We start from the raw sequence: 26,570 nt of genomic DNA, 5'->3' as shown, positions 1-26,570 counted from the left end.
CGTTGGATCAGAGACAAGAAAATACCTAATTTACCGGTAACCAGTTACGTTATGGTCAGTCAACATGTCTTTTCTCGCTCTATCTGCCTCCAGACCCCAAATTTGCTCCCATCTCTCCGCATGATTTTTTTTTTTGTTCTGTATGTGGCTCTCACCAGTTATGGGAGTCAATTTCTATTCCAATTACATGAAAAATCTAGTTATCCATGGATCAATTGAGACATGAGCCAAATCCCAATATGACAAGATAACACAGAATGACATTTGCACACACTGAGCTATGTAAGGAGAGTTTAACTTACGAACTCCCGTTTGCACTAAAAGTTACTGAGATTAAATTCACCATCTCATATACGTGTATTGCAAGTGAAGAGACGAATCAAAACTCAAAATGACAACTCAGGTGATACGTACAAATCTACACACAAACACACTGCAAATACATGCACATAATATACGCCTATCAATACACACATGCATATGCACGTAAGTAAATAATAGCCAATTGGAAAACAGAACTCACTTGCAAGTTCTTTGCTTGCCTACTCACTTGTAGACGACTGGATTTCCTTACTCTTTCCACCCTGGGCCAAAAACAGAAAATTGGGGGGAAATCACTTTCTTCTCAACCATTTTCCTTTTCAAAGGGAGCGTGAAGGGACAAAGGAAGGTTCAGCCACTCTGTGTGTGTGTGTGTGTACACATATATATGGAGAAAACTAACTAAATTCTTCATATGTATATCCTTAATATACAAATGCAAGTTGCTAGGGGAAGGACAATCAACAAAAAAAAATATCAAACTGGAAAGAAAAAGACAAGAAGTATACCATAAAACCAGATATTCAAATGTAGGTTTTGTTTATTTACAGAATGTGCAGAGATATGTACAAAAAATGAGTTACCTGCAAAACCTCTTATTGTTGCTAACCAATATCAAAACAATCTTCATCCTAGCTAAGAAAAGAATAACGCAATATACTCTCAGTTTGTACACTTGATGCTCTCTGGCAATTTCTACCAGCTTGAATTACTGTGGATTGTTGGCATTACCTAAGATTGCAAGACCCTCATTTCGGCAACTCACGATTTTACTAAAGACTTCTTCCCTCACTTGGCGCTGCAATGGTTCCAAACTATTCTGATAAATTTCACAAACCATATCTAACTCTTGCACTCCCTGCTCAACTTCTGTCTTCTGTTCCTCTGTCAGCGGAAATCGAGCTACGTCAATCAAGTCTATCAGGCGACGTGTACATCTCTCATACTGATAAATTTCCTTCAACAATCCATTAGAGTTCCGCCTTTCTCTCTTCTTCGACTCCTCCATAATCCTCTCATAAATTTGGAGCATCGGTGCAGCCCATGAGAAATTTTCTGGGATATGAAAGTGAATATTAAGGCCCCTATCCGGGCAAGGGATAGCTGCAACAAGAGTCCACAGGACAATCAAGAGAACAGATTTCATGGTGAAAACAAGAACTGCCAGTCCATTTGTTGCCATAACTTCCTTTGCACGAGGTGTCACCAAGTTGCTGGACATTGATTTAAGTTGCTTAGCTGCTGACCAAGATTGAGAAACACTCCATGAAAGAGAACGTGAATGCCCTGATGGGTGCGAACTACTACGACCCCTGCTTGAGCTTGAGCTTGAGCCATGACGCCCAAACGACCGGTTCCTTTGTGATGAAACTGATACAGATTGCTTCAATTCAAGCATTGCAAGCTCCAAGTCACCTAAAGCTTTTCTTGCCCGTCGGAAATGAGACTCACCCACCACCCTCTGCGGAGAATGCAACGCACACTGAACAATCTCCAATTGTTTCTGCCATGAACGAAGATTCTCAATCCCATCACGAGTTACATTACATATATCAAGGGCCTTCAGACTACTCTCAAAGAAATCAGAAATCATTTTATCCAGAGGGGATTTCAAGACTTGGTCTCTGTTCTTTAACAAAATTACCCTAAATTCTTCCTGGCAACTCATAAAAACATCCAAAAGATTCTTAATCCATTCAACAGACAGTAATCCTTCAGCACTAACAATAGACAACTCATGGAATCGTTCTGTGACCTGTTTCTGAAATAACTCAACATCTGCGTTACCAGATTCATGAATGCCCTCCGTGGAACGAACTTTTTCACGCATTTTTCTGAATATTGAAAGGCCAAACGAGCGAAAGGGTTTAGAAGAGCTACCCTGATCATCTGAGGATCGCATTGTCAATAGGTTCAAGTAAAGTCCCGAAAGAATTCTCAAGAAGACAGAATTCACGCAAGAAAATCAACCACAAAACCCATCTTTCTTCCACACAATCCAGAAGTTCAGTAACCTACAAATCCCATTTTGCCTATCAAGTTGAAGTAAACAAGATTTCTCGAAATCCAAATCAAGAATTGTTAATGGACAAACAGTCTTGAGCAGAATCTCCCGACTCAGAAAAAGATCATAGAAATTCAAAGCCAAATGCAGAAGAAGAAGAAGAAAAAGAAAGTACCTTGACACCACCGACGATGTTTCAAGAAGGCAAACTATTCGAACTCGTAGAACCAAACACGGGAAAACTCGTTTCGTCCAGAGAAAGAGAGCGCGAATCCCCTCGCTCTAAATTCAATATTTATAATACTCTGAATAAAAGTAGCAAACCGTTTCTTCAAAGAGAGCAGCGAAAAAAGGGGGGAAAAATCAATATTAGATATAATATATATATATATACATATATATATATATACATGTATATATATATACATGTATATATATATATATATAATATAATGTTTTTGGTGGGCTTTTTTTAATTAATAGAGCCTTGCTCACCTTTTTTACATATTGAAAAAAAAAATTATTATTATTTTGAAATCGTAATATAATTACTCAAGTGTACTAGACTTTTTAATGGGGAAGGAAGTTACCCTAAAGAATTTTTTTTTTGGCAAAATATTCCATAATTTTATGTAGCATTGTTCTAAAAATCATATCGAACCAAATCGATCGTTTGGTCGGTTATTGTCAAATGAACGTTAGCGAGGATCAATCGAAAATCAAAAAAACCAACTAAACTGCCAATAACTATCAAACAAAATCGATTAAATTTATGTCAAAAATTGATTGAAACCGACCGTAGACATCCGACTCTTAAATCAGGAACTCTTGCCTCTGTTTTTTGTCTTTTGTTCTGTCGAGGAGAGTAGCTTCTGCTTCTGCCAATCATATATTTATTAAAAAGTAACAATGGGAAACAATTTTGATTCTTTAATGGAAGTTTCTAAATCAACTGACATTTTATCTACACATTCTTTTAACATCTCACTTCACTGTTTGATTAACTGACTTCAAAGCAAAAACTAAAAAGCAGGGCTGCAGAAACTTTTTCCGAAATGATAAAGATCCCAATAGTCTTATAACTCAAGAACTAGGCTAACTAAGATACAAAGTCCCGGGATCCCTATCATAGCTGAACTTTTTCTTCCTGAAGCTTGTTAAAAAATTTAACAAGACGCTAATTAATCAGAATAAGCAATTCAGAAACATAAGGTAACAGACATCAGATTAGGCTGAATTTATGAATTGACTGATAGTGGAGACAAAGGTTACAAGAATCCAGTTTTACAATGCTGTAAGTTCTTCTGCAAACAACAGAGAATAATACAAACAACAATTTCCTATCCTATTTGGTGTCATACACTGGCAACATAAGGAAAACAGACTTTGACATATAATTTTTTCCTGCTTTTTCCTCACACACACTCTAGTTAATCAATGTTATCATTTATTCACAAGCCAATTTGGTGTCAAAGCTGCTCAGGCAGATTGCAAAAGCCTGAAATGCGGATAACGGATATCGATAATCCATGGTGAACATATCTTTGCCAACCTTGCCAAATTGCAAAATGATTTTTTCAGGATCTGATGGGGCTGGCTGAGATGGAGTGGGTGCACCCGCTGCTGGCTGTGTAGCAGCAATCAACTGAAAGTTCTTAACAGAGGCTACAGTTACGCGGCCCCTGAAGTTCAGGCACCAACACTGTAACTGTTCATGCCACCTCGGGGGCTTGTTTTTGAGAACCAAAGGTCTAGTCTTGCCTTCCTCATCATCATTACGAGGCCCGACAATATCTGAAAATCTCGCGCTGCTGAATTCAACAGACTGGTCAAGAGACTTGGTGAATGAGATACTCCCAAATGAGTCCTCAAGGCTGCGTGGAAGAAGCTCTGGTTGCCCAGGGACACTGCCACCAACATCAAATGCTGACATTGGGATTGAGTGCATAAGGCAGTGCATTCTTCGAGGGCCTCGGGTTCCCAACACATTTAGTTCATAACTGATTTGAGCTATGTTGTAGCTTCCCGTTGGCACCTTTGGAGAGACCTTTTTCGAATAAAATCTACGACTTGATCTGCCAGGAGGTGGAACATTGGCAGCAGTGTACGGCGGCTGTGTGTCATATATTATGAATTTTGTGCCAAGAAAATTCGATCTGGAACATGAATGCAAATGATTCAGTGATACGATTGAAGGAATTGCAAAAGTACATTGACAGTAGACAGCTAGCTCACCACAAAGAGAATTAAAAATAAATTATAAGGCAATACACGTTAATGATTGAAAGACGTGAAGAAACTATGGCAAATAAGGATGCCTCACAAGTCACAAGCAACATGTCCACTTATGGGATAAAGGCTTTGATGATGATGATGATGATGATGATGATGATGAAGTAATGTTTGCCCTGTGTCAATTGCGAAGAAAAGCTTTGTAACAGACACCGTTGTTACACTTCACTTCTACTTAAAGAGTGTGATCTTGAGAAGCTCTATAAACGTGGGGAAGACAACAAACATGACACTTTCATTCGAAGCAGGAAGTCTGCTTTCAATTTTAGTAGAAAACATTATTCAGGAACAAGGGAATCTCATGACAAGGCAAATCCCATTCTGAACGAAGGATGGGAGCTGCCACAATAAAAGGACTACCTAATAAACAGGAATGCCACATAGGGAAGAAAACGTTTGGCTGTTTGACTCGAATTATGTATAAAGAATTTGAACATAAAGAGGACGTAATCTAATTGCACATCATCTTCTCACCTCAACTTTCCAATATATGTGCTGCTTGATTTTGAGATATTGTCAGCATGCATTGAGATAACATATTCTGTGAAAGTAGTTCGTCGACTTCTCTTTGCGGAGAGAAGGAATTTCCCATTTTCAACAAGCAATGCTACAAAACAAAAAATGAAAAACATAGAAATAATCAATCAGGAGACTGATGGTTTTCTCAAATTAAAATTGGCCAATAATTGAGAAGTAGGTTTTGCTACGACAAACTTTGGCAAAAATTACGAAGGCAAGCTAATGAATAAAAGACAAAGAATATCTACATGCATGAGTCAATACTCAATAGCTCATCCATACTCCAAATTTCCAATACAAGTTTAAAATTAAAAAGAAACAACCTTAGAAAATCCTTGTCCTTCCACAAACAAGTTCAAAAATGTCATATAGTTTTCCGGGAATGAAATATACTATTTGAAGCCCCACAACATCACAAAGCTATTATAAAATTCTTATTGACTAGCCCTATCTCAATACCACAAAAACATAGGATTGAGAAGCTAATTAACATGTGAAGGGCTTCAAAACCTTGGTAATCACACCAACTTCACGAGTAAATTTCTGATTTGAACTTGAATACATCATTACAACTTGGCTAAACCAAACTAAGAATGAAACTAAAACATTAGCATTGTTCTCTCATGTATATTGACGAAAGAAAGTTCTACTTAAAAGATTCAAACATTCACTTTCTTTCCTTCTTTTCATATCCATACGAGTTGTCACATGCATAGTCAGAGACGTATATAAATTTTTGAAATAAAACGATCCATCTCCATCAAAAGAAAGAAAGAAAGCTGTAAGTGATCATCTAACTTCGGTTTTGTATAGTGACGGAGTATTATTCAATAATTTGATGAATGTACTTTTGACGTGTTCAAACATGAAACAATAACTTCGTTCTGAATACCATAAACAATAATTTATTTTATGGGATAAAAACATGCGCACTGAAGTTTGGACAAAAACAGCTTCTGACCAGGCAATTTGTAACTTATTATTCCTCTGAGTCTATTAAAAAAAATATTATTTAACCAACATACAACATATTCCCTCGACATAAATTATAGTAAAGATGATGAATCCATGCGCAAGAAGAAAAATCATTTCAAGGAAAAATACATTGGCTTATTATAGCCCACAACAGAAAACATTAAAATGAACTAAAAATATTTCCCTGGATATAAAAGACAATCAACGAATCAAATAACCTACCAACTAAAATTACAACTAAATAAAATGTGTTATTTTAATTCAACAAACAAGAAAATATACCATCTATGTTTGACAAACATAAGGAAATCAAATGGTTAGTTAGGAAACTTACAAGGGCTGAGACAAAGAAAAAGGTGATAAGTTAGCTTCGATTTATCCCTCTTAATAAAACACTGGATCAGTCCATCACGTGAACCAGGCTGGGATCCAAAGAAGAAGGTTAGCAAGTCCAGCGGCAAGGAACATAAGCAGGTCAACTTTCTTTACTAAATGCAAGTTCATGACAAAAATGCCTACCTGCTTTATAGACACTGGGAAAGTCAGCTTCCCACAGAATTCGGGACTCTTAACAATTTCTTTGCACATAGCTCTCCAAGACCGGCATACAGCGGCACATGCAACAACATGCCTTCTAGCAGGCCAAGTGCTCTCACTCTCCTCCAATCTCTTGATTATGTCACAGAGAAGCTCTGGGGGTAGACTAGCCCAACGACTGTTCTGAATCACAAGAGGTTGGTTATGCAAGTCATGTAACGAACCTTGAGATTTTCCTCTATGATGGCCAGTCAGCCTCACTTCAAAACCCCGTCTAGATAAACTCCCAAAGCCATCCCTCACATCACGAACTATGCTACGGAAGGACATTTTACCAGTTGATCACAGCACACCTGCAGACAAATCCAGATCCTGTTTTCATCATTAGCTTAGCTAAAGTGGAATAGTATGACTGGCTTTCCGGAAAATGAGACGAAACCCCGCTTTTTCGAAATAATCAACCATGCGCATATGGCTGCCCTAAGTAAAAAATAGTGACTCTGATGCCCGCTCATTTGCAAAGATCAGAAGATAAAGAAAAAAAAAAAAGGAAATCAAAAGGTACCAAAAAAGAAAAAGGATGTAGTATCAGGAAAAGGTCAGCTTCACATGGACAACAAAGTAGCTAGACTGACCAAGCATGATGCAGCTCATGTGTTTCTAAGCATCATTTTAAACCCCACAACCAGTTTAACCGGAAAATTACATTATTGTAGCAGACTCATTAACAAAAAGCTCAAAGCTACCCTATCTAGATAAGGAGACAAAGGAAAACAATTATAAAGTTAGACATATCCTGATAGATTAATGAAGCAAAACACACAATAACTTGAAGAACAGCCGAAAACCCAAAAAAATATAAAAGGAAACAAATTGTGGGGGGGGGGGGAATCCAGGAACAGAGAGACAATTCGGGAAAATTTACACACACAAACTTGGAAAATAAATAACCACGGTTTGCATCTACATCTAAGAAAACAAAAGGGGTTTTGCATGTTCGGCAAGAAATTGTTGTTATTAGCAGAACGACAACTGTAATACGCACAAGTTCAAATCTTTGCATCTAAAAACAAACCTGCTAAGAAACCCAGCCCTGGAGAGCTCCGATCAGCTGAAATCACAACCCACCAGAGATCTGCAGAGAAGATGCAAAAGCTGGTCCCTGTAACAACAAAGCGAGACAGCGTTGGGGTTCACATGAAATCTTTCAAACAACAAAGCTTCAGATACTGAGAAATCTGTACCGCACCATAACAGAATGCACAGAGACAAAATCTGAAAGAAAAGGTAGAAAAGATCGAGAGAGAAAAAGCATATAAAGGAAGAAAAAGTCGTAGTCAGAAATGTAATACTGTTGAACGACACCGAATTCTACACTTTTTTGGTATTTCTCACATCCGGATTTCAAGTCCACGGTAATCTTCGTTCAATTGAATATGCCAAATGGTGAACATTATTAAAAAAAGGATATTCATTTATGTTTTGTATTTTTATTATCCCGCTTAGAAATCTAGACCTACACTTGGCTCCAAAGCCATGACCAAATAGCATGTTTAACAAGGAAATTGATAAACAAACTCCCCCTATTTTAAACCCCCTCCCCTAGGTTGTCACTATTTGTCTTGTCATGTCATGTCTTTTCATCATGTCTCATCTCATATACATACATATATATATATAGATATATACATACACACATATAGGGCAGAGAATATATATTTACATTTATTAATTTAAATGTTTTGATTAAGATTATTTGTTTGCTTTTTTTAATTATCATAATTTTGTAAGACATAGATAATAATTTATTCAAGTACATGAATAAAAGGTTCAGATGAAGATTTGATGAATCCATATGAGTGCATGTTCGTCTTCTTGCTTTATTTCGACTGAGATAAAATCACCCTACAAACAATATAATTTACACTGAGTATTTACAAAAAAACAACAATATAATTTACATCAGTATATGTATTTACCTGTTCACTTGAACAACTTGACAAGTGGTAGTCGAAAATATCACTAAAGTAATCCATATCCACAATAGGTTCACTCTCTTTTTATCTCAACAACAGACTACTTTAAGACTCTCTCTCGTTTTTTTCTCACACACTACTCAGAGAATATATATTGAGTTGGAGTCCATGAGAGAGTGGTGGATTGAATACATGAATGGTCAAAAAAAGGGGCTGGCGAGTTTTACGATGCAAGGACCACTAAGCAAAAGGTGATGTTTTTTTACAATTTCAAACCATTGAAAAGTCATTCAACGGATGAGATTGGAAAAAAGTCATTAAAGTAGTCTAGAGAATGTAGGGGGTTGGGATAGTGCTTCCCGTTTAACAAACAATCCTTCCTTCCTATGTCAAAGACTGGAAGATTCAACATCTCATTCAGTCAGTCAATCTGAAGAAGCATGGGAAATGCAACAATTGGCAAACAAATCATATTTATAGAGGGGCAAATTTGTGGGTCATGGATTGGCAAGATTCAAAGGTGGGTTCTTTACGCTGACTGGAAGGGTAATGTTGACTTGATTCGTGCTCCAAGAATTTCACTATGGTTGGATTAGGAGATTGAAATACGTTCACCAAGCTCGTCTCTTACTGTGTATTGGGTTAATGGTGTTAGAATATGACCCATTGTGCACACCTGACACAACATGTTATTTTATTCAATATTACCGTTGAACATTTAACTATATACATATTAGCTGTTGTACAACTTGATCTTTAATGAAATTGAATCACTTACCCTCTCTTTTGCTTTCTTGTTCTCCATTACTACTGAATCCTTTCCTATCTACTACTGCTCTTCTTCATCGCATCTTAACCTCTCCCAAAGTGATATAGGAGTAAATAAGGAATATATAGTGCTGAAGTTGTTGTTACTTACATGTTTTTCCAGCTAGTAAACGTTGTCTGAATTCGATGAAATTTGATCGGTTGAAGTGAAATGACGTTCTCAACCGAACCTGGGGTTGTAGCATCATTTCGAACCTCAAACAGACATTTTTCTATTTTTCAGGGTATTTTTGTAATTTCACATTTTATGTTTTAGCTCCTATTAGGATTGTAAACGACCATAGTGGTCATTATCTATCATTTTATCAAATATATTGAAACCGTAGAGAGTTTTCTCTCAAATTCCTGGTGGATTCTGATGTTACTATTTTCATTAAACGTTGATTTGATTTGTTATTACTTTTATTTGTTGATCTACCTACGTTACAGATTATTTCAAATGGTTAGTCTTTAGGATGTGGGATGACTGATAAGGGTGGAAATTACTCATTTCATTGTTTGATTAGATTTTGGGAAGACGAAATCTCATACTCATTTCACTATCTATTCTCTTTATCACTCATCCTCACTCTTTATTGGTCATGCTCACTTAATACTCATCGTGACTACTCAATTCACACTCATTCAATTTATGAACTAAATGCCCAATTAGTACTTCCACGTTGTCATTGTGAAGTTATTTTGGTAGGTGGCTTGCTGGCCTTTCTCGTAAAAAAAAAAATAAATTTGACTTTCTTTATAAAATTAAGTTTTAGATATTTTTTTAATGCAACAAAAAAGTTTTGGATTTTGTTTGGTTGTTAACTTATAGTTCATTATTATCGGCATTTGCCTTATATGGTAAATTTCATACATGTGAATTTCCAATCCCATATGCACTAGTTAATTACATAATGTTTTTTTTTTTTTTTGATAAACAAGTATATATACACACTTCGAACAATATATAAACCAACCTTCAACACATCACCCAGAGTATTACATCCAGGCAAAAAGATGTGAGGAATGAGAGACTTATATAGTGAACGATACACACACACTCATCCGATGTGGGATTAGTTACAGCTAACCCCCATCACTCAATCTTTTTTTGATAATGTTTTAACCCATGAGGGTTACTCTAAAAATATTGACGGGAGGGTTAAACTTAGGATCTTTTATTTTTTTGACAATAATTAATTAACAATTTACCATCAACCCAACTTATATATATAAATATATATTACAATTCAGAATGTCTTGTTTTACTTTTTATCAAATCATTTTGACTTTTTATAAAGCGGGCCATTAGCTTTAGACATGATTTGTCACTTTAAGGTGAACAAAATTTGATTCTTTTCTTTGATAGAAAGATAAGAGAGAAACAATAGTTATTATGAAGAACCAATATGGAAATTGATAATATCAAAAATACTCTTCAATAAAGTGTTCATATGTGGCACAAGATGCCGGCGAGCATGTTGATCGAGGATCCACCTCAGCTTTCGACCAAGGTAGAGTTAAGGTGTCCATCCGAGAAGAATGCAGGTCGACGAAATACATTCATATAAAATGGGAACTCCCACTACAGATAAGTGATCTTAATCTTGAACTTGCACTCTTCATAGGTGCTCTAGAGAGTGTTCCGAATACTTCTATACTGATAGCATACTGACTTGAGCGTCGATGAGTGCGATTTAAAACTTCAAGGCAACTCGATTGGTAGGTTAGGCCTCGCTTTGGAACTTGAACTCCTAAGTTCAAATCCCACTAAGTGGATAGGAGTGGTGATTTTCTTAAATCCCATGCATCTGCAGGTGTACTGGAATCTGGATCGTGAGAAAATTTAGTGGGCTCAGACTTTAGAACTTGGACCCTTCCACCGCCACATTTGGGCTTTACTCGGTCCGGCCCATCCGAAAGAGGCACATCATAAACTCGTGATAATGCACGCATAGAATAAAGATCCGAAAGAAAGCGAACGCAATCTTCATCTCCGACGAAAAACAAAGAAGACGAACTGGACAAATCTGGAACCCTAACAAACGCAACAGAAAGACTAACGAATTTACTTAACCTGCCCTCGCATTTTTTCTGGATCTTTTGATGCAACGAAGCCTATCACGACGAAACGTTCGTTCTTCACAGAGTTCTGGTGTCGGCAGGTTTCGACTTCCATCGGTCGACTCCCGCCGTCTTTGTCTACCCCGTTTGGGGCAGCGGCATGTCTCTGATGAAATAGGAGGAAGCCTTGCTCCTGGCAGTGGAAGAACATAATCAGAGATGGCTTCCAAGGTACCGAGGTCCAGGCTCGATCACGATCCACGAGCGCGCCGTCAAAAGGTCCCGTCTTCTTTTTCTCTTGTACATTACACACACATATATGCTCACTAAATAAGAGCATGTGTAAATGTGTGTATATGCGTGCATATATGCTTATACCTGTTTCTTTTTTTGAGTTTCAACTAATGGTATAATCGGTGTTTTGAAAATTCGTTGAAAATGATTTTGGTGTTTATAATGGAATATGGGTGGAATTGGAATGATTAATATGGTTAAATGGACAATGTACTGAGGAGCTCTACAGTTTTATGTTTTTGTGTAAGTAAATAATAAGAGACTTCGGAAGTACAAAGGAATGTGAAGAATACTAATGACACTTGGTCAAGGAAAACCTTTTAGATCACGATTTATGTAGTGCTCTGTGTTGGAAACAACTTTCAGTGTCTAAGGTGCACCATCTGAAATGCAATCAAAAACTTGAAAATTCATATGAAGCCAGTGCAGTTTATGAAAGCTTTGATTTCTTACCTTGCATCTGAATTCATCAGTTGAAGTTGATTTTTATGCCGTCTGATAAATATACGGATGGATGTTTTAGGATTCAGATGTTTCTAATAATTACATGTGCTTTAGAATCTGTCCTGGGTGGTAATTGTCTGAATATGTGCCTGTTTGTCTTTTGTTCTTGGTTGCCATAATGGATTGGCTTCAATGTGATTTGGTTTTGAATAGAACTTACTGATATGCAAGACTATAGCTCAAAATGTTATTTGAAATAGCATCTGAGAGAGAGAGGCAAATTGCATGGTCATGTCAATGGTGGTAAATAAAGTGGTTTTGAGAAAGAAAAGTTGTCTTAGCCGTTGTCTACCATATGGTCATCGGGTAGCTAATTCTAACTATCTGTTGGAAGTTTTAGTTGGCATAAACTGCAAGATGTTTCAGAAAAGCAGGAAATGACACTGTGTTGTCGGTGGTTTCAGTGTTGTTATGGACCTTTAGCTCACATATATTTATTATGAGCATTGTTTTATTTGAATGGGGAGTTAAATTATGAGTTAATTTCACTTACTGGAAAAGAATTTATGTAACACTCGATTGGATTTTGAACTGTTTGCTCGAGTGACAATGAGTCAGATGGGTGTTCTTTTATGGATATGGTAGGAAAGAGAAGGGCTTCTGATTGGATCACACAATGTGAGAGGATATCAAAGGGGTATTCTATATGGCAGAAAAGACATTTATGCATGTAGTTTGTGATTTAGTTCCCACATACTACCTAGTCTTTGTGGGATTAAAACCAATTTCGCCCGAATCATGTGATAGAATTGGAATTTGTTGGACAGCTGTTGTGGACAATCAGTTGCTATAAGTCTTTCTCCTTAGGGTACTCTCATATAATGCAGGGGCTAGTATTTTTTGGATTTTCCAATGCATTGTTGGTGATCGGATGTGTGGCAACACAAGGAATGGTAGGGGAAGATATAAGACCATTAGATCTGGAGTTGGCCTAGCCGTCTAGCTCCCACCAAAGATAAGAGGAGAGAATAAGGTATTTCTCCAGATTTAATAGTCTTATATCTTCTCCTCCATCGAGATATTCCTCATAAACTGTTTTAATGTTTTAAAGGTCTATTGTGCTGGATCTTATATCAACCTGCTAGAGGCTATTGGCATTGCCTCTCTGTAATGGAAGAATCTTTCGTGCTTTTGTGCTCATTTTTTACTGATTTTGTTTTATAGTTTTCTTTTCCAAACTTCCAATTGTATTGACTCTTTCATGGTGACCTGGTTGTAGGTGCTTGAAGCTCCTAAAGAACCTCGTCGCCCTAAAACTCATTGGGATCATGTGCTTGAAGAGATGGTTTGGTTGTCAAAGGTAATCGTGCAGGAGTGAATGCTTTAAATGTGTAATTCTTTTTCATTATCAGGAATTTATCATGCATTCATTTTGTTTAATATGGACAGACATTTGTCCATATAGATCTATTGATGTTATCATCTCCATTAAAGTGACACAGATCCGCCAGGAAAAAAATGTATGACTGCAAAAGATGAAAAATATTATAGTTTATTTTGCACCTTTTGTCACTAACTGACTAGTTGCTTGCAGGACTTTGAGTCTGAGAGGAAATGGAAACTGGCTCAGGCAAAGAAGGTTGCTTTAAGAGCCAGCAAGGGGATGTTGGATCAGGCTACTAGGGGAGAAAAAAAACTAAAGGTTCTGCCACTTCTTTCTTAAAGTGCTGGTATCTCTATCATAAAACTGGTTAAATATAAGAATATTTGACATGGCAATGATAGATCGAAGTTTTGTTCAATTTAAATTCATGGACCTTCATCTGAGTTTTTTTTCCATCTCTTTTGGTTATTTGTGCAAATCAGGAAGAAGAGCACCGGCTGCGAAAAGTGGCACTTAATATTTCGAAGGATGTAAAAAAGTTCTGGATGAAAATAGAGAAGCTGGTAGGTGAATCTATACTCATGTATAACCCACACTCAGAATTTGACCTACAATTTGATTCTCCAGGAAATTCTTTTTGTTTGGGCCCTGAAACTTGGTTACTCTACACAAAATATGATTCCAGGTGCATTACAAGCATCAGATGGAGCTTGATGGGAAAAAGAAAAAGGCTCTTGATAAACAGCTTGAGTTTCTCTTAGGCCAAACTGAGAGGTATATTTGTATATATTTCTACTATAAATTTGCTTAGCAATTTTGTTTCTTATGCAAGTTAAAATATGTTAAATTACTTTAAATGTTCGGGGGAGGTTCGTTGATGCCTTATTTGAATATTTTAGGTACTCAACAATGTTAGCAGAAAACCTTGTTGACAAACCACCGCAACAACATGCTGAACCGCATGAACTGGATATTTCACATAAAGAAGAAGTTGAAAATGATACTAATGAACCTGCAGAACTAAATGTTGGTAATCAACCTGTGGACTCAAATACTGGTAAGCAGAACCTTTTCTTTTAAGGAATGGTTACTTAGTCAAGGAGATCATATTTACTTTTAAAATTATGTCACATGGTTGTTACAGAGCCTCCTGCAGATGTTGATGATGATTTTGACATTGAATCTGAAGATGAAACAGTGAGTCTTGCATAGTCTTCTTCTTCTTTGTTTATATATAATAAGCATTTTGTTTTGTTAGAAATATCTTTATTTTAAAGTTTGTGTAGCCTCTGTTGTAGTCTAAGAACCCAGTTGGAAATAGTAAGTTGGTTGGTGCTTTTTCTCATTCCGGAAAGACCTAGGCAGGTATTGGGCTGGGCATGAGCACGAGAGATTCAGTTGGAAAAACTTAGTAGACTCCCGTTGAGGTCTTGTATGTTTGTTATGTTGTTTGAAACCTTTCAGTTTTATATCCCTAATATTGCAGTTCTATCCAGTATTTTTGAAGATTTTTTCTGTTTAAAGAGGAGTGTAATGGTGCATGAATTACCTTTAAAAAACTGCAAACAAATGATTGCACAGCTGCTATCTTGTTTCTTTTAAAAGTAACTTGTTGAAAGTCTTTTGGCTTTAAATTAACCAGCTAAAGCCTTAACATAAAAAGATTCAATGAGTAGATAAGAGTCGCTTAGACACTGACTCACTAAAATAGGGATTATTGCCAAAAAATATGAAATTACAGATCTGCCCCTATAAAATACCAATAGACCCACAGATTTGTAAAAAATGAACTTGAGCACAGATTCACCCACAAGATGTGGTTGAAATGTCTATATGATTTGTGAAGGTAGTCAATACTGAATATGCCCGAGTTCACTGTTAGTGTCTCATGCTTGTATGCTGTCATGATCTTTGAACACATTTTGGTAGTGTGATGAAACTAAAGACCCTACTCTTTTTTTTCCTTCTTTCATCTCAATGCATCTGCAGTCAATTACAAATGTTCTCTTGTGAAATGGCTCTGTTTTAGGAAGATGATGAGCAAACTATTGAGGAAGATGAGGCTCTTGTAACTGAAGAAGAAAGGCAGGAAGAATTGGCAGCTTTGCATAGTGAAATTGATCTTCCACTTGAGGAATTACTCAAACGTTATGCTGTGGGCAAAGGTGAGTTCGTGCCAAGCAATAATGATAACTTGGCATGACAAATAGTGGGAATTTTTTTACGTATTTAGGCTCTCTCCCCCTTCCTGCCATTTTTTTTGCCTTATTAGAAATTCCGATACGATCAGATGTCTTGCCCTCCATTGTAATTACTTAATTTTTTCCCAGTACAGAAACAGGTGAGAATGGAGCTGAACCATCTCACATGGGAGTGGATTATGGCAAGGGTAAGAATCTGTTTATTGATCATGTTTAATGTAACCTATGTGACTGTGCCAAAGATGATGGCATTTATGTGTTCTGCAGGCAAGGAAGATTCGCTTGCCAGCGTGATTGACACAAGTAGCTCACTTGCTATTACTGGTCGTCATTGTGTAAGTTGTATGTGTTTATGGTCATTGCTGGTGAATAGCAAAGCGAGTCACGGGCTCAACATAAATATTTGTTCTTGAATTACAGGATGAAATTAATGGTGCCTTAATTGACTCAGAAAACCATGTTGTAGAATATGGATTACGTCATTCAAAAAATCTATCAAATATTTCTGGGAAAGCAGACAAAGGGCAGGTGCTCTTTGATTTTGGTGATGAGCAGGTAAGGTATAAGTTTTTGTGTTTCAGTTGTTAATATTCATGTAGCAAGATATATTTTATATGGGAATATGTAAGAAGTATTCATGATTTTGATTAACAACATACTTAAAGTTTGGAGTAATCGGTCAGGTCGGAAGGTGTAAAATTTGGTCGAGCTTCCCATGATGTATGGTCAACTTTAAATTTATCTCATTTTTTCCTTGTTCCAAAGATGAGAAATTAGATGTTGCGCTTATTTTTATGTTTGTGCTTTGAGAGAAAATGTGGGATAACTTGTTTTCTTGGCCTGTCATGTGATGTAATGTGGGAAGGATTTATATTTTCTGGCCTGCAAGTGTTTTTGGGCGTTTTAGGTTTTAACTTATATTAGTGGCTGCAGCAAAAGTTCTAGATTTCTGGAAAAAGTGTCATCTAGGAAAAAGGCCAGTTTGTGTGGGTTTTGGTGTGAATTGTCATGAAAGATGAGATATAATAATGGTCAATATAAGGGAATAATTTTATAAGATATTTGATATGTAGAAAGTGAAAGAAGATGGCTTTACAGCTCGTGTTTTTGGTCTAGTACTCTAGTGGCAACTATGATGAGATGAAGATGTTCTTTTTGAAGTTGTTTAATCGTATTTCTTTTAAATAACTTCCTGTGTACTTGGGACTTGAGAGGTACTCCTTTAGTGTATTTGTTAATAAATTCTTTTACTATTTAGTATTGCAGTTCTACCATGTAGGGGTGGGTTCAATGTTACCCGTCCTTGGAGAGGTTCCATTGTTTAAAAAAAGTCATATAATTCCTTCCAACTTCAATGCTTTTAGTATCTTTCTAGTGTTTTGTACCTATACTGTCACTCTGAATCTATTCTACTTGATACTTCACTAATCCTATTATCCATTCTATCTTTCAATTTTCCTGTTTATTTATTTATTTGTTTATAGTGCACTGATTATGTCTTATTTTGTGCTTTATTTACTTGTTTCTAAAATAAACAGGAAGATGGTGATTTTGTTTTGGCTACTGGAGAAGAGATGGTATGTTTCATTTTCTGTCATGGTATTTTTTTGCTATGTAATATACACAAAATAGACGTATAAGTATATAAGGTAAGGTGATCTGTGGGGTTGGGGGATTGGATCTGAACCACTGCCCTATTGAGAGGATGATAAGCACAAATAAAGTACAAGGCGGTAACACGAATTCATGTTTATCATTGGAATGATAACCGTTATCGTGGTGTTTGCAGAAAATCCTATAGTTACAGGCCATTATTATACTAAAAGTTCTTGCATAAACTTTCAGGCAACCATGTGGCTCAGTGGTAGAGTTGCAAGGGTGACTCCGCCCACCGCAGGAGCCTTGTGCACGAGAGTTGTTTTTAATCGGTGCACTCAATGTGAACCATTGATTGTCCTACACACACTTAGGTTTTTCTGATCATATTTTTATGGTAGATGTTTCTGAATATATAACACTGTGTGCTTTTTTGAGAATGTTGAGCCTCTCAAAAGATAAGATCTATTTTTCCGACGCTTGCAATTTCTCTAAAATTTCTGAATGATTGGATCGTTTATAGTTGAGGTCTATATGTCATTGTCGTGTTCACTTGCTAACTTTGCCTACAATTTGTAGGATGATGAGACCACCTTGTTGGAGGAGGAGGAACTTGCCAAAGCTGATTTAAACGATCCCATTGATGAGGTGAAGAGGAAGGAACATATTTAAGAACATATTTAACCTGTGCTTTGAAAAATGTTCTTGTGTTGTTCTACCTTCATTCTCCTAGTGTCATTAATAGAAGTAATTATAATTATGATTCTTTTCTCATAGTGTTAAAGATAATTTTTGGATTGTCATTCTGTTCTCTTAAAGCTGCTAATTTCAGATTACGCTACTGCAAAAGGAGAGTGAAATTCCTTTGGAAGAATTGCTTATAAGGTATAAAAAGGTACGTTGAGGGACATATTATTCTCATTGATTTGGTGGTTTATATGCAGTAGTTTTCAATTTATTATTTCCGTGTGTCATTAGGACTTTGACTATGATGAAGCATCAGAGGATGGATCTGACTATGCCTCTCCTTTATCTGAGGACCTTGTGGATTCCCCAGCCAATGAAGATATTGATATGAAGCAGCAGGATATGTCAACCAATGAGGTTGTTGAGCCCTGTGAATGTCTGCAAGCTGCACATCCTTTTGAAGAAGAACGAGAAGCCGCCCCTGAGAATAATTTCGAAGAAGGAAGGGGGAGCGAGGATAGAATTGCTGATGCTGCTGCTGCTGCAAGATCTGCACAACCTACAGGGAATACATTCTCAACAACCAATGTGCGTACAAAATTCCCTTTTCTTGTGAAGCACCCTCTTCGTGAGTATCAACACATTGGCCTGGATTGGCTTGTTACAATGTATGAAAAGAGATTAAATGGAATTCTAGCCGATGAAATGGGGCTTGGGAAGACAATCATGACAATTGCCCTACTCGCACACCTAGCTTGTGATAAGGGAATATGGGGCCCCCATCTCATTGTGGTACCAACAAGTGTCATGCTTAACTGGAAAACTGAGCTTCTCAAATGGTGTCCTGCTTTTAAGATTTTAACCTACTTTGGGAGTGCGAAAGAGCGCAAAGTTAAGAGACAAGGTTGGTTAAAACCAAATTCGTTTCACATTTGTATAACAACTTACAGACTGGTTATACAAGACTCGAAAGTCTTCAAGAGGAAGAAATGGAAATACTTGATTCTTGATGAAGCTCATCTGATTAAAAACTGGAAGTCTCAGCGATGGCAAACGCTTCTAAATTTTAACTCGAAAAGGCGTATTTTGTTAACTGGTACGCCTTTGCAGAATGATCTCATGGAACTTTGGTCATTAATGCATTTCTTAATGCCTCACATCTTTCAGTCTCATCAGGAATTCAAGGATTGGTTCAGTAATCCAATATCAGGGATGGTAGAGGGGCAGGAAAAAGTGAACAAAGAAGTTGTTGATCGTCTTCACAATGTCCTCCGTCCATTTATACTCCGGCGGCTGAAAAGGGATGTGGAAAAGCAGCTTCCTAGTAAGCACGAGCATGTGATATATTGTCGACTCTCAAAGAGGCAACGAAACTTGTATGAGGACTTCATTGCTAGCTCAGAGACGCAAGCTACCCTTGCAAGTTCAAATTTTTTTGGAATGATTAGCGTTATTATGCAACTGCGTAAAGTTTGCAATCATCCAGACTTGTTCGAGGGTCGTCCAATTGTAAGTTCTTTTGATATGAGTTGTATAGACAACCAGTTGAGTTCTTCTATTTGTTCAATAACTTCCCCTGGGCCATTCTCTTTGGTGGATCTTAAAGGTTTGGGGTTATTGTTTACTCATAATGATTTTACAATGACTTCTTGGGAGAGTGATGAAGTGAAAGCTATTGCTACTCCCTCAAGCTTTATCAAAGAACGTGCTGACCTGCTCATGTCCGAAGATATTGGGCGTGGATATAAGCATCTTCAGAAGTTGCCTGGAACAAATATATTTGAAGACATACGGAAGGCAGTCTTGGAGGAGAGACTAAGACAAGCAAAGGAAAGGGCAGCATCTGTTGCATGGTGGAATTCCTTGAAGTGCCAGAAAAAACCCATGTATTCGACAACTTTACGGAATCTCCTCACACTAAATAATCCTGTAGATGATATTCATTGTCAAAAAGCTGGTCATGAGTCCTATATGTATTCTTCTAAGCTTGCTGCTGCTATTCTTAGGCCAGTTGAACGTTTCCAGCGGATGATTGATCTTGTCGAAAGTTTCATGTTTGCAATCCCAGCAGCTCGAGCCCCGGCACCTATATGTTGGTGCGGTAAAACTGGCGCTCCTGTATTTCTGCACCCAAGTTACAAGGAGAAATGTTCTGAAATCTTAGCTCCCCTTATATCACCCATCAGACCTGCACTTGTCCGGAAGCAAGTATATTTCCCAGACAGGCGACTTATACAGTTTGACTGTGGTAAGTTGCAGGAACTGGCAATTTTGTTAAGGAAATTGAAATCAGAGGGTCACCGAGCATTAATATTTACCCAGATGACGAAGATGCTCGATATCTTGGAGGCTTTCATTAATTTATATGGTTATACTTACATGCGTTTAGATGGATCCACTCCGCCAGAGGAGAGACAAACACTGATGCAGAGGTTCAACACAAATCCCAAAATTTTTCTCTTTATTTTGTCAACCCGTAGTGGGGGCGTTGGTATCAACCTTGTTGGGGCAGATACTGTAATCTTTTATGATAGCGACTGGAATCCTGCCATGGACCAGCAAGCTCAAGATCGATGTCATCGAATAGGACAGACACGTGAAGTACATATCTACAGATTAATTAGTGAGAGTACCATTGAGGAGAACATCTTGAAGAAAGCCAATCAGAAACGCGCTCTTGATGATCTTGTGATACAGAGTGGAGGTTACAACACTGAATTCTTCAAGAAACTTGATCCTATGGAGCTGTTCTCTGGTCATAGAACACTTCCTATGAAGAATATGCCGAAAGAAGAGAATTGCAACAATGGGGTTGAGGTTTCTGTGTCTAATGCGGATGTGGAGGAAGCTTTGAAGTTTGTAGAAGATGAAGCAGATTACATGGCACTGAAGAAAGTTGAAGAGGAAGAGGCCGTGGACAACCAAGAGTTCACAGAAGAAGCCATTGGGAGACTAGAAGATGATGAACTTGCGAATGAGGATGAATTGAAGGCTGATGAGCCTCTGGATCAGGGTAGCCTGATGACAGCATATGATAAAGACAATGAGATGATGTTAGATGGGAATGGTCATAATGAAGAGCAAGCTTTAAGTTTTGCAGACAAAGATGATGATGTTGACATGCTGGCTGATGTTAAACAGATGGCAGCAGCTGCAGCGGCGGCTGGACAAGCTATATCATCATTTGAGAGTCAACTAAGTCCAATTGATCGATATGCAATACGTTTTCTGGAATTGTGGGATCCAATTGTAGACAAAGCAGCTATAGAATCTCAAGTTAGCTTTGTGGAAAGAGAGTGGGAACTTGATCGTATAGAGAAGTACAAGGATGACATTGAAGCTGAGATCGACGATGATGAGGAACCTCTTGTATATGAAAGTAAGCAATTAAAATCTAATTATTATCTATGATGCTACCATCGTGATACATTATGAGGACACGTGGCCCAGTGGTAGAGTTGCAATGGTGCAACCTAGAGGTTACAAGTTCAATTCTTGGAAACAAAGTCTGCGTACATTATTATGCCTGTCTTTGACTCCGCCCCACTGCGGGAGCCGTACGCATTCTGCCTGTCTTTTACTCCGCCCACTGCGGGAGCCTTGCGCACGGGAGTTGTTTACCTTTTCTTTATGTGGTTGAGTTTTTTCTGCTACTGCCAATATCATAGCACAACTGGTTTTTAAAATTTAGATTTTTAATTCTGGACTCTGGAGTGTATTTTTTTTCCCTTCATCTCTACTTCTAAAGTTTTACTTATGACACTATGTCGCCATCCGAAAAAAATATTGTTAAAAGCTTTCTTTTTAGGGGCACAGAGTGAATGGGCTACCTGCCTGTATGTTCTATGTGTGTGGGATATCCAATGTCCTTTAATAGTAGTATAGTATGAATTGTGTCATCTGCACTAATTGGTTGTGCAAGAAATTGCATATCTTTTGATACATCTTATCTTGTGATAAAAACACAATATAATCACATGCATGATACGGGATGTGAGCTAAATTTCTAAATTCTCTACTAATTCCAGGATGGGATGTTGATTTTGCGACCGAGGCATATAGACAGGAAGTTGAAGCCTTAGCTCAGCATCAAGTAAGTGCAGTTAAATGTACACACCTTTCTTGTAATGCTTAGTTTATTTCAGCTGATTGATTTTTTGTTGTGTGCTCTGTAGTTGATGGAAGAGCTGGAATATGAGGCAAAATTGAAGGATGATGCAGATGACGGAAATTTTGATTCAATGTTAGTTTACTCTCTAAACATATCCAGAAAATACATACTTTCTTGATGTAATATTTTAGGTGCTCTTATAGGAGCATGGTCGTTGAAGTAGATTGAATTGGTCGTGTGGCCCTGGAATTGGGTCATATGATCAGACCGAGAGTATGATTCTATGAACCTTGAAAATAACTACAGATGTAGATAGAACCTAAAACTTAACAATAACTGAATGCTGAATAAAAAAAATTATTGGCATGGGAAATTTAACAAATGACAGTTATAAGTATCATGCGTAAATCTAAAGTGTCTGATATGAACTTGTAAAATTTCCTGTTATGTAAGTTATTCTGTCTATATAACCTGAGTGGAATATTTTCGCAATTGAATCTGATTTTTGGTATGAAATATATGTTGTGTTTGCAGGAATGAAATGTCAAGGGATCCTAAACCCAAGTCTAAGAAGAAACATAAGAAAGCCAAGTTCAAATCCTTGAAGAAAGGATCTCTCACTTCTGAGTTGAAATATCTGAAAGAGGAGCAGTCAATGGAACTTATGTCTGTAGATGAAGATTTAGATTCTCATGAGTTCACAGATTCAGATATAGTTTCACCAAAATCAAATGTGCATAAAAAACGTAAGAAGACTGAAATAACAGTTGAAGAAGAGAAACACTCAAAGAAGTTCAAGAAAATCAAGAAGGGTCTTGAGGTGGATTCAAAATTTAATCTGTCTGGGAAGCAGCATTACAATTTTATGGAACTAAAATCCTGTGAAAGCATGGTTCTTGATCTTGAGAAGAGACATCCAAGCAGAAGCAAAATGGGTGGAAAGATTTCAATCACTACCATGCCACTAAAGCGGGTTTTGATGATAAAACCTGAGAAATTGAAGAAGGGAAACCTTTGGTCCAGAGATTGTGTTCCATCACCTGATTTTTGGTTGTCACAGGAGGATGCCATATTATGTGCTGTTGTACATGAGTATGGTCCACATTGGAACCTGGTTAGTGACATACTGTATGGAATGACTGCTGGTGGGTTTTATAGGGGCAGATATCGCCATCCAGTGCATTGCTGCGAAAGGTTTAGGGAACTTGTCCAAAAATATGTTTTATCTGCTTCAGACAATCCAACAAATGAAAAACCAGGCAATGCTGGCTCTGGAAAGGCTCTTCTTAAAGTAACCGAGGTAGGCTAAAGTTAGCCACTTTCAGTCATTTCTAATTATCCTTGTTCTACTTTTTCCCCTCTTTTTTCTTGTCTCGGTTTTCTTGGCTGCCTCAAGTAAGTATAAGAAAATCAGAGAAAGAAAGATGATAGAGAAGCTCCTTGTTTGTTCCAGAAGTTAAAAGTTATCTGTATTTTTCTGTCTGAAGAATTGGTAATATCACTAGGTGACTAGCATCAATTTTTGGATGGGCTTTGGGTTTTGCACCATTCAAATAGCTGGACTGAACCTGAGAAGCAGACAAATAGAGAATACAAGTTTATTGTGGTTAATAATTGTGCAAACTGCAAAGCAATTTTTCAAACCTACAGAATTACAATTTTCCTTATTTCCTATTCATGTTTCCCTTCTGTCTTTCCTGGAAACTGTTGGGGCAGGTGATCTTTATTTTTTCAATGGGATTTACTATTGATGTCATTTAAACTTTGATACAATGGTTGTGCCAAACAATAGTAGGTGGTGTACAGTGTACCCCTCGGATAAAGTTTGTTTCACACCCAGAACTTTGTTAGACAAAAGAGGGAAGTGCACTGGACTTTTTTAACTTTTAGTGACTGATTAGGATTTGAAATTCTAGTTTTGAGTGCATATTTCGGTGCATCAGCATGTACCAAAACATACTATCATTTTATTGGTTATATCAAACCTCTATCAAATACCATAACACGATTAGTCTGCTGAATAAGATTTGGTAAATTTGCTTCTATTTTGGATATAAGATTTGGTAATTTGGAAGGGGATATCGGCTATTAGCTCAAGACTAAATTTTCTCTTGTCATAATTATTTTGCTTAGTCATATTTTTTTGATAGTCCTGCTATCTGCCGTTCTTTTGTGCCAGGATAATATTCGAATGCTGTTACAAGTGTCCATGGAGCAGCAAGATAATGAGTTTATTCTCCAGAGACACTTCACTGCCTTACTTTCTTCTGTCTGGAGAGTATCATCCCGCTGTGATGGCCGTCAGAGCATTTTATCATCTCAAAATGGTCTTTATTTTGGTGGAAAGTTTTTTAGCTCTGCAATCAACCCACAATTGCAAAGTGTGAGATTGGAACCTACAAAAGGGGTTAAGTTCACTAATTTAGGACAGAGTAGCAAGTTAATAGCAGCGGCCCTCCGCGATACCAGCTGTAGAATACAAGATACTGGATTGCCTATTTCCAGCCATGTGGAAGTTGCCCCAGCTGTCCAAGAACACTTGGAGATTACACTGGAATTTTGTGAGAAAGATAACCACATGTTTCCTTTGCCATGTTTCCTGAACTTATCAATATCTGGCACAAATTTGTGCACATCTGTGAACGAGGATTTAAATCATCACCATCTTAGAGCTTCCAAAACTGTTGCTGATAACCGCTTAAGGTACTACTTCATGCAATTATGGATTATGCTTGTGGTATGGACTAAATATACTTCACAGCAATTATCTGTTTTAGTTCATTTCTGTATCTGCTGCAATGATAGACTTTATCACTCACTTCTGGTCTGCCTAGACTGTTTTTAACTGAAATACAGTGTTTCAGTTGTTCATCAAGTGTTGTAAATTTTTTGTCTGGCATAGAGTATATCTAATATTTTCGGCCTTTTGATAACCTCATTTGCATTAACCTGTCATGGTGACCATTGAAGAATCTGTTTTTGGCTGCTCTATGTCCTAATCTGTTGTGTTTGACTCGCTTTTCTTCCTATTATAATTTATAGGTGGCGATAAATCCAATGCTGAGAATGATTGCCTGCTTAGAAATTGAATTTATAGAACAATTGACAATGAAAAGTGAGTTTATCCTATGAGCTGGCATAGCCATCGTATTGCTAATAAACCTCTGAATCTTTCTCAGGGCTGCATCAAGAGCTTGTGTTGAAGGTAGCTTGGATTGGGCTTCATCTGCCTTTGCTGTGAATGATATGAAGACGCGGTCAGCTTCAAAGTCACAGACACTGGGAAAGCACAAGCTTTCTACCTCAGAATCAATCAAACCTCCTAAATCAAAGTTGAAAAAGACATTGGCAGACCATGTGGAGATGCGCCAGACATTCAATGAGCCTGCATTCCCACCAATGGTGACAGGTGGACCTAACAATTCAGATTTACTGTTTGACCTGGCACCAGCCATTACCTATGAGGATTGGACAGATGATCTGGATTGTGATTCTCCTTTTGGCTTGAACAAGTTGCTTTCATCAGAGTTGGTGCCCTTTGAATCCGTCCCACCTCAGTATGTCCCTGGCCTAACCTCAGGCCTTGATGATCATATACTGAATGCAGAATTTACTGATATTATGGAGGTAGTTAATGCAGAAGTTTCGAACTTTCTTGACCTGGGTTGAAGTTTTAGTTTTCATGATATGTATTGACCGGGGCTCTCCATCATAACCAGTTCTGGTACTTGAATTGCCAAACTTGAGCAACATCTATTAATTGGCTCAGGTGATGCACCATTTTGGACGCCAAGCAGGAGGCCATGGCTTCTCATGTTTGCCTCTGCAAGTGGCATCAACCCGTCCTGTAGGAGTCCCTAATTAGGGAGACAGATTGTAGCACAATTATTTATTGAACTTTGTATTGGTTGTGGGAGATACACATGCCAATTTTTCTAGGGCTGTTGGTTTAGAAGACAAATCTTGGCATGTTTGCCTTGTAGAAAAGGAATTAGGAAAGCAAATGGTGGTTATTAGTGAAAGTGTAGAGGTTAAATTTCCAGTTCCATCGTGTACATTCTCTCTTGCTTTGTACATTAAAAACTAGGAGTTTTTTGCAAGTGAGCCATCGGTTGAACGACAATCACATCGCATGTAAGAAATCACTCACCCATTAGAGTGTGAGTTTCAATCTTACCTTCTCTCCAAACCCCTGTTTCAAAAAAAAAAACTAGGAGCTTTTTAATCTCTTATTTCTGACCCGCTCCCTCTCTCTCTCCCTCTACTTGATCACTTTGTACGCGTTCAGATTGGCGCATACATTGCATGGTTAGACCTTAATAGGGTTTTGGGTTAATTATACTTCACAACACCGAAA

The 26,570-nt window shown here is 37.5% G+C and overlaps 3 protein-coding genes across 6 annotated transcripts; 1 reads left to right on the top strand and 2 right to left on the bottom strand.

Annotated features, from left to right (window-relative positions):
- Positions 1 to 30: 30 nt before the first annotated feature.
- On the bottom strand, positions 31 to 2,224 carry LOC120003533. Its single transcript, XM_038852549.1, has 4 exons — positions 1,054 to 2,224; positions 906 to 957; positions 524 to 584; positions 31 to 174 (listed from the first exon to the last, which is right to left on the bottom strand). The coding sequence occupies exons 1-4, from the start codon at positions 2,222 to 2,224 to the stop codon at positions 31 to 33; spliced, it is 1,428 nt and encodes a 475-aa protein (XP_038708477.1).
- Positions 2,225 to 3,548: 1,324 nt separating this feature from the next.
- On the bottom strand, positions 3,549 to 8,040 carry LOC120004138 (tubby-like F-box protein 8). Of its 2 annotated transcripts, XM_038853399.1 has the most exons (6): positions 7,899 to 8,040; positions 7,725 to 7,811; positions 6,632 to 7,002; positions 6,447 to 6,534; positions 5,093 to 5,225; positions 3,549 to 4,482 (listed from the first exon to the last, which is right to left on the bottom strand). In XM_038853399.1, exons 3-6 carry the CDS (start codon positions 6,977 to 6,979, stop codon positions 3,774 to 3,776), a joined length of 1,278 nt encoding a protein of 425 aa, XP_038709327.1. In that variant the 5' UTR covers positions 6,980 to 7,002; positions 7,725 to 7,811; positions 7,899 to 8,040; the 3' UTR covers positions 3,549 to 3,773. The 2 variants fall into 2 exon arrangements, with proteins under 2 accessions (XP_038709327.1, XP_038709329.1); XM_038853401.1 differs by lacking the exons at positions 6,447 to 6,534; positions 7,725 to 7,811; positions 7,899 to 8,040 and having other exon boundaries at positions 6,632 to 6,772.
- A 3,374-nt stretch (positions 8,041 to 11,414) lies between these two features.
- On the top strand, positions 11,415 to 26,336 carry LOC120003375 (protein PHOTOPERIOD-INDEPENDENT EARLY FLOWERING 1-like). Of its 3 annotated transcripts, XM_038852339.1 has the most exons (20): positions 11,415 to 11,775; positions 13,514 to 13,594; positions 13,829 to 13,936; positions 14,101 to 14,181; positions 14,304 to 14,392; positions 14,518 to 14,675; positions 14,763 to 14,815; positions 15,648 to 15,783; positions 15,954 to 16,007; positions 16,087 to 16,154; positions 16,240 to 16,374; positions 17,358 to 17,396; positions 17,995 to 18,063; positions 18,248 to 18,310; positions 18,394 to 21,481; positions 22,131 to 22,195; positions 22,278 to 22,345; positions 22,748 to 23,513; positions 24,393 to 24,916; positions 25,393 to 26,336. In XM_038852339.1, exons 1-20 carry the CDS (start codon positions 11,716 to 11,718, stop codon positions 25,880 to 25,882), a joined length of 6,195 nt encoding a protein of 2,064 aa, XP_038708267.1. In that variant the 5' UTR covers positions 11,415 to 11,715; the 3' UTR covers positions 25,883 to 26,336. The 3 variants fall into 3 exon arrangements, with proteins under 3 accessions (XP_038708267.1, XP_038708268.1, XP_038708269.1); XM_038852340.1 differs by lacking the exons at positions 11,415 to 11,775; positions 13,514 to 13,594; positions 13,829 to 13,936; ... (2 more) ...; positions 14,518 to 14,675; positions 14,763 to 14,815 and having other exon boundaries at positions 15,696 to 15,783; positions 15,949 to 16,007; XM_038852341.1 differs by lacking the exons at positions 11,415 to 11,775; positions 13,514 to 13,594; positions 13,829 to 13,936; ... (5 more) ...; positions 15,954 to 16,007; positions 16,087 to 16,154 and having other exon boundaries at positions 16,295 to 16,379.
- Positions 26,337 to 26,570: the final 234 nt, after the last annotated feature.

This window comes from Tripterygium wilfordii, chromosome 8 (genome assembly GCF_013401445.1).
Source record: "Tripterygium wilfordii isolate XIE 37 chromosome 8, ASM1340144v1, whole genome shotgun sequence".
NCBI lineage: Eukaryota > Viridiplantae > Streptophyta > Magnoliopsida > Celastrales > Celastraceae > Tripterygium > Tripterygium wilfordii.
The sequence above is the reverse complement of the archived record's forward strand: the minus strand, read 5'-3'. Positions and strand labels throughout refer to the sequence as shown.